At 35.1% G+C, this 12,512-nt stretch overlaps 1 protein-coding gene across 1 annotated transcript; it reads left to right on the forward strand.

The window, feature by feature from the left end:
• The first annotated feature begins 134 nt into the window (after nt 1-134).
• Nucleotides 135-11,239, forward strand: LOC149082128 (WD repeat domain-containing protein 83-like). The gene is made up of 7 exons (XM_089235625.1): nt 135-635; nt 3,287-3,511; nt 5,127-5,239; nt 7,434-7,566; nt 7,984-8,092; nt 9,282-9,396; nt 10,956-11,239. Exons 1-7 carry the CDS (start codon nt 563-565, stop codon nt 11,133-11,135), a joined length of 948 nt encoding a protein of 315 aa, XP_089091751.1. The 5' UTR covers nt 135-562; the 3' UTR covers nt 11,136-11,239.
• The last annotated feature ends 1,273 nt before the right edge of the window (nt 11,240-12,512 follow it).

Genomic DNA, 12,512 nt, shown 5'->3' on the forward strand with positions numbered 1-12,512 from the left:
TAGAAAAATCAAAATTAGTATCTTGATTTGTATTTCTATATTGTTCGATAAATTATAAGTATCAAACTAAATTAAACTTAGTACGTTTAAAAAAAAAATTGTGTTGACTGAATGAAGATTCAGTAGTCAAGACCGTTTAGATGTTCAATTTGTTTGTTTACATTTTAATGCCTGGTTTTTGTCAGCCGTATAAAGCCCTGAAGTATAATTAAAGAAGAATGCCTGCTTTTCACAGCCCATCAAACCCACGGAAGGCATAGAGGACGTTAATCTGTATCAAAAATGCCTGTTAGCTACAGCCCTGTGAAATGTTGAAGTTGAAGATGCCTGTTTTGTCCTAAAGCTCTCGGCAGGTTTTGAGGACATTAATCATTCAAGTCAAGTTCGTGATGCGTGTGCTGTATTTTCAAATAATATTTCACTTGCAAGAAAAATTACTTCCGTGAAATGTGAGATATCTCACGAGGAAATGCTTCGAGACTGTCTTCTTGTGTTAAATTAATTTAATTTGCGTTCTTATTATAATATAATTTACGTCTCTATTTTTATCTCCGATTGTGTGATGGCTCTGCCTTCGACTTTACTTCTCAAGCTGGAATGCAAACAGAGTGCTGTACGGGCTGTGAGGTTTAACGGTTAGTGATGCTATTAGCTCTTAAGACTGTTCCAGTTACGGATTAATGCAATTTTGTTTTTCCTTTTTTTTTTTTTGCGGGGGGAGGGTGATTGGAATATGTAATAAACCAGGTGGTATGGGGGGGGGAGGTATAGAAGGTCCGGGGATCTCCCCCATTTAAATTTTGAAAAAAATCCCTTCAAAAACGACCATTTTAAAGCTGATATGTAAAACTGATATAAAAGAAGATTTTTACTTATTTAAAAATTTACTTTATTTGAAACAAATAATCACTTTAAATTTATCGGAATGTATCGCTATTAAAACCTTGCTAAACTAAGATGGTTTCCCCATCTCCATTTACATAGTTGTTAACACAGAAACAACAAATTCTATAAGCATTTCGCCAACATAGAACTTGTAAGCAAATTTAAAAGTAAAACATTGAAATTAGTGTCAAATTTTTTTTGCTGCAGGAGGGTGGGGCAGTCGCCTTCCCCCACCCTCCTCTTTGATTCGTCAATAGTCTATTCTTAAAGAGATCAGAAGAGATTCTTGTACAAAGTACAGATGACTGGATACCAAGCGAAGAAGAAGAGCAAGCATGTAAGCTTATATAAATTAGTGCATCTGCCGTTTTAACTTTGAAACATTGCAGACAGATGGCAGCACCACAATACACAAAACACTTGTAACTCTGACAAGATGATACGTTAGGGTAGGATTACCAGATTCGAAAACTGAGAAAGAAGGCTGCCTGCTCACGCAGCTTTACTGACGTCACTTTTTCCTACTTTTCACTACAGATGGTGCCACTATACTGACAAAAAATTGGCCACCACAATAATTTTTCTTAACTAAAGCTGAACTGGTGAAAAAAGAACAAATGATATGTATGAATGATGTAGTTTCCCCTTTGATTATAGTGAATGGTTCCCATTGTCTGGTCAGATTTATTGCTTTGCCTGGAGCAAGAGGTTTTCATTGTCAAAGAACCTTGCCTTTTGTTACATTCATTGGCATTTCTGAAAGGTTCCGTAGCCTTACTAAGCTCTAGGTACCCTCGGGTTTCTTTTTCCTCCAGGAGCGTCGTTTTTTTGTTTTTTTTCGCCAGAGATGATTTTCCATAGGAATCAGCATTGAGTGTTGTTTGCATTTTATTTCTTTATTTCTGAATGTAAGAGGTGATATCACCTTCTTTCTCTCTCACTTCAGTATACAACATTTTCAGTTGGTTAGCAAACAATGATTCTGGAATTCCGACGGTTATTGATCAAAGCAAGTAAAAATATGTTGGGGGGGAAAAACACACACTAACATTCATATCAATGAAGAGATGTTTTTAAGTGAAAAAAGATTCCCAATGAGAAAGGAAAATGATGCTATAAGCTTGAAAAGTAGAACAAAAGAGCACTTGAAATGATATCAAAAAGGAGGATGTCTGGTAACCCTACATTAGGACCACACATGCACTCTCTCTCTCTCCTCCTTATAAACCCTGCCCCTAATGACAAAGGTTATTTATAGTTTCTTATAACAAGCTATACCAAGCATGATTCTCGTCTTGAAAACAAACGTGTATAAACGCTTTACTATACTGACCATATACATCCTTGATCTTTCTTTCCTTTCACTGCACACCAGCTGTTGGCCATACTGCAATTTACTACTGATGGAATTGAGTCAAAAATCTTTCTTGCGAGAGAAAGTCATGTTATACTTCTTTTAATAGAGCCTCAAGTTAAATAGAAAAATAATATTTTTTCCAATTGCAGCTACAGACATGGTGGTAGATGAGCGCTTATCATTCACTCCCTGCACATCCCTGATATGTCACCATAGTGTTACCGTTTCAGGCCATAAAGTGCCTTTGTGAAAATTATGTTATTCAAAAACCTCCAGCTCATGTATCTGTGTATATGATGTTATGTATGAGGAGGTTCTGCCATAAGTGAACGCAGGCTCTTCAAATCGGATGAAGTGGAGGCGAATCACAGATTGTGTATAGCGAACAGGGAAGGTTCTGTCTACCCTACTCTTCCAACTATGCTAATAATACAATTTGTTTAGTGGGAGCCCCTACCACGCCTCATCCTATGGGTTCTATCATCTATTTCTCTAATTTGAAGTTAAAAACTTGTAAACAGAGTCAGTATTGCTCTGAGTGTAATTTAATGAATTCCCAATGTATGATATACTGCTACTCACGAGTATTTTACATCGCCAGACCCGATTTGGTGTCATTTTGCTGTGGGTACCAGTGGGACGATAGGAATACCCAACAAAATTTAAAATATGCCAGGTTGACTTGGCGATAAAAGGTGAACCATATATTGGGAATTATTGTAATTTAATGTTGTGGTGCTCACTACTTCACAGCACACCAACTCTGGTAATATTATATGGCAATTTGCTTCCGATGGTGTTGGGTGGGAAATCAAGGTGTCATCTATTGGTGGTCGCCCCAGACTCAGTAGGTTAAAGAACTTGTTTTCGGTGTTCTTCCCAAACTTGTAGACCCTGATAGAAACCTTCATGGTTGAAGACGAGCATTAAACTCATCAATAGTAAAAAAAGTGGTTTTGTTTTGGATCTGGGTTTCATATTTGATTGGGGGAACAGTTTGTGAACGTATTTCCTGTGTAATAAATGTTTTGTTTTGTTTTTCAGTTGATGGTGACTACTGTTTGACGTGTGGTTCAGATAAATCAGTGAAGCTCTGGAACCCATTGACCGGAAAGCTGTTGCAAACTTATACAGGTCATGGGTACGAAGTGCTTGACGCTCAAGGATCGTGTGACAGCTCTCATATTGTGTCCGGGGGCATGGACAAATGTGCATTCTTGTGGGATGTTGGCACCTCTCAGGCAGTAAGAAGATTCAGGGGTCACGCAGGTAATCTGAAACCTCTTATTTTCAGCTGTAACTGAACAAAGTTGGATCGATGTTCTCTTCATTTGATTTCTATGTCACTAAATATACTTCGAAGCTCTAAAAAAATTAGATTGTGATGACCTTTGCACAGGTGTCCTGCAACTATCAGTAACCACACAAACTATGAATTGTACATAGTTTTTCATATATGGCCACATTCAACTATGGACCTACAGGAAATACTCTCAATAATAGGGGCCATTCAAGTATTACGTCAGCAGATTTTTATTTTTATCCATTTTTGACCCCCCCCCCCTCCCCTTGTCAGCAAAATTTCGTCAGCAGCTTAGAATATTTAATATCTTCAAAAACAGGGGTGGTTGATGACTTAAGCAACTTTCAAGCCCCCCCCCCCCCCACCCGTCATCAAAAGTCAGGAAATTTGAATGCCCTGTCGATGCTGACATAACACTCAAATAACCCCCTATGGAAATTGTTTATCTTCAGATATTTTTCTTTATCCTGAAAACTAATCGGACCATTTGAGTTTCTTACTTTCATTTTTTTTTACATCTCATCAATCTTTGTCAACTAGTTATAACTTAATTGAAAATTGGTGTCAGCATATTAGACAGAACAGAAGGGTTCCGAGAGAAGACATTGCATCATACTGGAAAAGGGTCAGTGATCGAATTGGCATATCATTCGCCATCGCTTCTTTGGTCAAATTTTCTTTGATCTTCTATCAGAGAAGGGAAAAGATTATTTTGCTTTGAAGGAGAAAAAATTTAACACTGTTTAAGGATCCTGGATTTATTTGGTAATTGATGATTCAGTTATTGAAGTTGTTGTTTAATCCCTTCACTTACAAGTGAATTGGCAAGAAACTGAGATGCTCTCTTGTCGAGGAATCGGCAATAAATACAGTAATCTTGTCCTAACCTAACCCACACATTATAAAAAGGGAAGAAAAAAAATCCAAATAAAAGAGTAAGACTATAAAACTGCCATCTTCAACCCGTTGAACGCAAGCACCATGGTACTCCCTAAAACACCCAGAGTGCTCGATGCTCATGTCCGATTTCATGCTCGCAAGCACTTGAACATCGTCCCAAGTAAACACTTTGTACAAATTGCATTGAAGGATTGAAATCATCCTGATTTCATGCATTAGTATGAAAAACTTGCCGTTATGGTGCTCATCTTGTGATGATAGGTACAGGCAGAGTGCTTGCGACTAGAAAAAGGTGGAATACCTCTGGTATAAAAGATAAGGTGATAATAATGTAGGTACAAAATTAGATTTCTTTTCACCCTCATTCTACTTGTTTTCTTTCACTCTTATAAAAAAAGGCACATCATATGTGGGGAATCACTATTAGGGTATACAAAAAAACCAAAAGGAAAAAAAATTGTAAGGTTGCAACAAAGCTTCAGGATGATCGAGGTGAGGAAAGCAAACAGAGTGAACTTGTGTGGATTCATTCCGCTGGCATTTGGAGGCAATATTGCGTCCTTTGATCGTAAAGTGGTTAAACTCAATTGATATCTCTTCTAAAAACTAATCTTGGATAAATTAATATAACTCTTTATTGAGTGTATAGCTGAATATTTGTTTCATATTTTGCCTTTCAAGGATATATCAATGCAGTAAAATTCACCGAAGCTTCCACAGTTGTTCTGTCTGCATCAGCTGATCTTTCTGTAAGAGCATGGGATTGCAGAAGTAAAAGCAGAGAACCAATTCAAGTATATATTTTTTTACTTAAGAAAATCATCATTGAACGTCATTAATGATGAAATAATACTGACAACAACATAAACAAATATTGAAATTTTGTATTTGAAGTGCTCAGCTTTTTTGTGTTTTGTGGGAACTTAGGCCTGAGGTACATATGCTACTTAGCAGCGTGAAAGCACGCCACTTTTGAGCAAATCACAACCAATAAGTTTATCAGTATCATTCGAGCAAATGTTACCAGTAGGCTTATTGATTGCATTGCTCAAAAGTAGCGTCCGTTTGTGTTGCTAAGTAGCATGTATAACTCAAGTTACATAGCAATAATTTCCACTTATTAGAATTACAGATAATGTCATCATTCAAGTATTGGTATTACTTTTATAAACTACAAAACAGACCACAACATCATAACATGGAAAAAAAATTAATTCAAATGGCTTTCCTATAGGGAAGGAATGTGTGTAAAGTCCCTGTGTAAGGTAAATAAAAAAGTCCCTTTCTCAGTTCTTGGTGAGTTTCTTTCAACTGACCGCATTTGCAGTTCCTCTGCCAGAAGACTTTCATAAGAGATCTATGGAACATTATAAAAATGTATCGTAATTCATGATACATGTTACACAATTTTATTCTAACTTTTCTGAATTTAAAAAAGGGATTTTGGTTAGAGGGAAAAAAATCCTGTCTTATATATAACAATATGAAAACAAGACATGATTCAATGTTTGGAAACTATTTATATGGGAAAGAAAATGGGATTGTCCCTATGTTTCATACATCCCGTCCGACCAAATAGGACGTATGGATGTACTTACTACCAGGATTTTTTTCCAAACATAGCTATTAATTTGTTTTTGCTACCAGAAATCCTGAGTCACACTATGATTACATTAAGCATTGTGCACTGTGTATTGACTTTTTTTTTGTATTAAATTATAAGGCCAATGGCCAATTACTACCACAGAATCAATCCTTGTGTGTGTGTGTGTGGGGGGGGGGGCGATAGGGTAAGAGTAGTTGCGTCTCGTGGTGTTGCCCAATTTTTTCTTATTATGGTCCATTAGATACATGTACCCTATATCGAGAATCTTCAACGTATCACTTTTTGAGCATTTTATCGTGACACCCACTGATCATTTTCAGAAAATGGTTGAAGACATTTAAAAACTATTAATTCTAGAATTAATGAAAGAAATCATTTTGGAATTGATGAAAGAAATAATTTTCTCGAATAAATGAGGGATATAGTTCTGGAACAGATTGTGGAAAGCTAAGAATTACTGAATGAAATAATTACAGAATAGAATATTCAAAATTACTGAAAAAAATAATTTTAAAATTTTTGAAACAAATAATTTCAGAATAAGTGAAAAAATAATAACTTATGAAATCAGTAGAAAAAACAATTTCAGAATTAGTTTAAAAAAACATTATAAATCACCAAGAGAAATAATTCCATAATTTCTGACAGAAATTATTTCACAATCAATAAAAGAATAATTGCATAATTATTGAAAGAACTTCAATTTCAGAATCATTTAAAGTGATTTCAGATTAAAATTAATTTCTGAATCAATGAATTTAATTTAATCAGTGGTCAATCAAAAACTTTTCCAGAATTAGTGGGAAAATTATTTCAGAATTAATCGAAGTTGATAATTAGTAAAATAATTAATTTCAGAATTAATCAAAATTGATAATTAGTAAAATAATTAATTTCAGAATGAATCAAAATTGATAATTAGTAAAATAATTAATTTCAGAATTAATGAAAGTGTCCAATTATTTTTGCTCCTGTCTAACTCTGGGCCCCATCCTCTATTAAGATGTCATCTTATTATATAAGTTGGTGGCCCATAGGCTTTGTGCAAAGTTTCAATTTGGGCCGCCATATCTGAAAGGTTGAAAACCCCTGCTTTACACTCTTGAGGTATGCTTGATCACTACATATTTTCAGATGATCGAGTATTTACATATCACTTTGCCATTGTATTTGTACTTGATTATATTTTTCTTGTCGCTAATCATTAAAAATCACTTCTCTAAATAATGTCAATGTTATACATAGAAAAAAATCAGTCATAGATTTCTTTCTTTTCCTTAATTATCAATATGTTGTAGATTATATGAATGTCTTGCTATGATGTGTAGTCATGTGATTGGGCAATGGCCTCTAACTTTCTTTTTTACTTCTTTTTAAAACAGATTTTGAATGATGCAAAGGATGCTGTCACTTCTTTATGTGTCTCCGACCATGAAATAATTACATCTTCTTTAGATTGTTGTGTTCGTCGTTATGATTTACGTGTTGGTAAATTATTTCAAGATAATTTAGGAAGTAAGTGAATATTTCCCATGTAGACTGTCTATCTTGAAGCTTACATTCAATTTGAAATAGCTTATATGTGACCATTTCAAGCATTGTATTATCCTGAAAACCCACTTTCTACATGTGGTGAGGGAGAAAAAATATATAATATTATGGTTATTACCTTTGAAATATGCAAAGGGGGTGTTTGTATTTAGATAACATGCTCTTTTTTTTTTAATCTGTGGTTTTTGTTATAACAATGATTTTGTAATCATCAAACTTCCTCGCAAGTAAGTAGCTTATTATGTAAATATGAGGCAAATCCCAATTCTTTGTGAAGTGTCAAAACAATTTAAAATAGGAACATTTAATCTGTACATCCTGTATTATTGTATTTTTGTGCTTGCAGATGCTGTTAAAAAAATATTTGTTCTTTTCCATTAGGTGACATAACAAGTGTAGCTTTGACAAAAGATGGTGGATGTATCCTCTCTAGTTGCCAAGATAGTATCATACGGCTTCTTGATAAAGAAAATGGTGATATCTTATCAGAGTGAGTTTTAAGTTATTAATTTTTGTGTAATTCTGTCATAATGTTTCTTAATTGCATAATACTCCCCCAATTGCCCTTCTTCCGATGGCATTAATGATTTCACGATGTCAGTTAGTGGCATATTTTATGTAGGTGATTAGAAAAAATGAGGTAAAAAGAGCTCCCAATGGCAAACTTTACACCAAAGTCAAACATACTGAAACATGGTAGTATGGCGCTGATATTCATCCCTTTTCAACGTAGTCATCATAATTGTTGTTGAAACATTTTTTATAACGTTAAAAATGGCCATAGATGTGAGAATAAAAGAAATCTCTGTCATGTCCCTAAAGCCACATCATGACATTTTACTGAACTTGAAGAACCAAACAGGGAGGGGGGGGGGTGCTTTTTCAATGGCCTAAAGACATGGAAATCACTTGATTGGGGGGCTGTAGGAAAATGGTCTGATACCAACCACCAAAAACGCCCCTCACATCCTGGAGGTGGATTTGTAGTGAACACCCTCCATGGTAAATCTATAGTTCCATAATGTATAAAAATGGAAAAATAATGGAATTCATACCAAGCCCCCTTCCCAATGTTGGAGCCATGGAAAAGTGAGTGTGACACCTGTGAAAGCTCTTGTTACCCTTTGAATTATACAGTAAAAATCCTCTATAACGATAATCATCTACATAATCATATTACTGTCTGGTCCCGATACACTTTTCATGGTGTTAATATACTCCATGTGTAAAACTCCTTTTTTATGACATGTTTCTCCAGTTATTTGGAGGGGAGGCACACAAGTTTAAAATGGGCACAATGAATTTCTTCTGTAGAGTTCTCAGTTAACAACTTTCAAAAAGCATTTTGAATTAACAGAAATAGATTAAGACAACATATAAATGTGTTTTTTTACAAAGATATTAAAAAATATTTTAATTTTGGTTCATCTTGGGGGGGGGCCACCAGTGTCTCTCCGTGCTTATGCCTCTGCTCTGGAGTATCATTTTATAGGCGTGTTGCACTGTATTAGTTGTTAACTCAAACCGACGCTGCTGATTCTCATTCATTCATGAATTCCGGCTGTTAGCTTTGTTTTGTATACTTCCTTTATCTTCCCATTTCTTAATTAGTTCCTGTTATAATTACTATCACCAAGTTTTATGCTTTGAAAATGTCATTATCTCTTTTTCCTTCGCAGATATTCTGGCCACAAGAACACTGAATATCGAATCGACAGCTGTTTGAATGAGACAGATGCTCAAATCGTTTCTGGATCTGAAGATGGGTGCATTTATTTTTGGGATTTGATTGATGTATGTTTCTAAATTTATGATTTAACTCTAATTCATTAACATTTTGCATAAAACTGATGCTTTTCTGCCTCTCTACTTTTTTCTGCTTCGAGCATGTAAGATTTGTTAATTGGATAATTACATATGTAGTTCATTAATACCTCCATTTCATTATAATTTGGTCACAAACTGTTGTTGGTTAGTGTAGAGCAATGTTTCCCAAAGTGTGGGTCGTGACCCCCCCCCCCCCACCCCAGGCAGTTGCAAGAGATTCCCAAAAATGAAAACATCTGAATAAGAAATTTATTTTAATTTTCCTAACGTAAGTAAAAATATGTCAAAACTAAAAAATGCCTCAACTCAGCTGAACAGCTACTTACCGCACATGTATCATAAAATGTAATTTTGCCAAATTCTACATGCACAATAATCAGTAGATCAAGTTTGTAAAGGGAAATCAGAAAGAATCATTTGATTTTAAAATACTTTTATGTATTTTTAAAAGTTAAGAACACAGAATGTGTGAGTTGTAATATGTAAATGTATAGGGAAAATGCCTACATTTTAGATTAAGAGCAATTAATAATGCTAGTGTGTCTATTATGAAGCTGTTTGATAAAGAATTGAGGTTATATATTTATTGAAAATATTGGGAAGCTCTCAAAATTATTGGAGAAATAAAGGGGGATTTGAAAATATTGTGAGGAGTAGACCAAGAACTCACTATAATTGAAAAATAGTTTTGTATAATGAAGCAAGGATGGCTGTAAAACAAGCATGAAAATGTTATGAATGTTCGAAATAATATAACAAATCAACTAAAATTGTTTTTTCCTACAAAGGAACCCAAGAATATTTTTCACTGACCTCTAGGTTTGGTAATGTTGATCCTGAGGCATTTATTGACAAAAAAATCAGGAATGTCCCATAAATCGGGATACATGGTCGCCTTATGTAGAGGGGGTGTTGGTAAAATTTTTGTCAAAAGTGGGGAGATCATGTTTCAAGAAGTTTGGGAAACATTGATGTAAAGCAGTGATCCCCAACGTGGGCGTTAACGCCCCCCTGGGGGGCAATGGAATGTTCCATGGGGGGCAGTAGAAGCTACGGGTATAGCATAGGATTCTATGGGTTAGATTGCTTTGGGAGGCGCTGGCAGAAAAAAATTTCTGAAGAAGGGGGCGATGGGACAAAAAAGGTTGGGAAACTATGATGTATAGAGTTTCAGAAAAAGGAATGTAAGATAAAAAGGTTTCTAAGTATTATACTATGCATTTGTTCATGCATTAGAAAAGATAAGTGTGAAGAGTCACATTCATTTAGAAAATTAGATTTTGAACTTGGAAATAATAACTAATTAGAAAAAGCTCTAAATATAAAATGGAAATAAATTTTCCATGTCATACCAAATATGAACACAAATTTCATAGCAGGTGAATCACCAATGAGTTGGCTGCGTGAAAAAGAATAAAAACAATGTATTTTTACTAAATAAGTAATCAATTCACACACATATGTCTGTTGTTTGTTTTCTTTTTTTATGTTTCTGAAGGTGGTAATGTAATATTGCATCTTTACAGACAAAAATAAAGCAAAAACTGAAACACGATGGCCAAAAGGTTGTACATTCTCTGTCATACCACCCAACAAAACCGATTCTTTTGACTGCAGCGAGTGCCTTTGTGTATGTATGGGGCCTCCCACCTGAGAAAATTGGTTCAGATGATGAAGATGATGACGAAGAGATTTCGTGGACCTGACTGAGAGCTATTAAAAACATTATTTTTTGACACTACCATAATACTGTACATTAATCATCCATTTTATAGTTTTGATATGTATGCAATAAAAATCAGTTCCTGTATCTGTATCAATTTTATGTATTTTTTTAATTTAATTTTTCCCAATTTATTTTTATTATACTGCAGTGAAGTTGACCAGTGTGCGCTGCTGCCGCTGTGGTGGTCAAGTAGTCATAGTGACGGACTCACATCATGAGGACACGGGTTCGAACCCCACTGTTGCCACAGTGGTGGTCGGCTGAAGTTTGTTTTCTGTGGTTCCCAACTTGAAGGTGTGAATTTGAGCTATCTCCCCTTTAAAAAGTCTTTGCCACAGAGAGCAACAGGTTTGCAAACGATTCAAATATTTGATTTATTACACTTCACTTCTTAAATATAGATGGCAGCACTGAAAAATCAGACACAACACTAGAGTAGGGTTACCAACTATCCTTGTTCCAACCATTCCTTTCCGACAAATGCCACTTTCAGCTGACACCATACTAGAAGAAATTACATTTTTATTTGCTATTATACATTTACCCAAACGTACCTGGATTATTCGATGAACACTTTATATAAGTATATATTGCTTTTACCGGTGATTATGTATAACTGACTTCAGGGGTCATGTACTCCCCTTAAATCAGGGTAGGTCTTGGTCAAACACACTAGACTAATTTGGGATTTTTTTTCATATTTATCAAATTCAATTCCACTTGGCTATAATACATAATTACCGGTAACAGCAATAAATTTAAAATATTTATCAAATTAACCAGGTACGTTGTTGTATTATGTATAATCGCCCTTAAAAATGATAATTTTTTCAGTGTTCACATCAAACTTACCAATGATGCTGGATATTATGCATAATCGCTGGTAAAAATGATAAATTTTCAAACTTACGAAGAAGATTGGTGATTATGCAAAAAACCGATTTATCACATTTACCATAACACATACTGTATACTAAGCATTTTGAACCCCTTGCGTCTTTAGCTCCGTTTTGTCTTTTAGTGACATAATAGTGGTCTTGTCCAATGAGCGTAACCTCATGTTAAAATCTTATGTATAGGATAGAATACCCCCCGAAGGCCAGAGATGATTCTCATCAGATATGGTTCTAGTTTTGGTTTTTCACACTATAAATTCATATTAGAGAAGCCCGTGAAGAATCTGGCCTAGGAGCCCAACAAAGCTGGTTAAAGAATAGTCTGCTTTGGGGGCTCACCAAAGAACTCAGCTAAGGAGTCCTACTTCGAGATGTGGAGCCAAGGGTCACCGTGCCTAGTTTAACTCATGGTTTGTACTCACGAGGTTGGAACCCTGCAGCATATTGGGAGGCACATTCAC

This window comes from Pholcus phalangioides, unplaced genomic scaffold (genome assembly GCF_987345545.1).
Source record: "Pholcus phalangioides strain wild (caught in Gottingen) unplaced genomic scaffold, Ppha-v1.0 ptg000009l_1, whole genome shotgun sequence".
In the NCBI taxonomy this organism is placed as follows: Eukaryota; Metazoa; Arthropoda; class Arachnida; order Araneae; family Pholcidae; genus Pholcus; species Pholcus phalangioides.

What these genes read in the sequence shown, in the direction of transcription:
- LOC149082128 (XM_089235625.1), top strand. Translation starts at nt 563, where the DNA reads ATGGCTCTGCCTTCGACTTTACTTCTCAAGCTGGAATGCAAACAGAGT. An exon ending in AAGATTCAGGGGTCACGCAG is followed by an intron (nt 3,512 to 5,126) that starts GTAATCTGAAAC and finishes TTGCCTTTCAAG; the next exon opens with GATATATCAATGCAGTAAAA. An exon ending in ATTTCAAGATAATTTAGGAA is followed by an intron (nt 7,567 to 7,983) that starts GTAAGTGAATAT and finishes CTTTTCCATTAG; the next exon opens with GTGACATAACAAGTGTAGCT.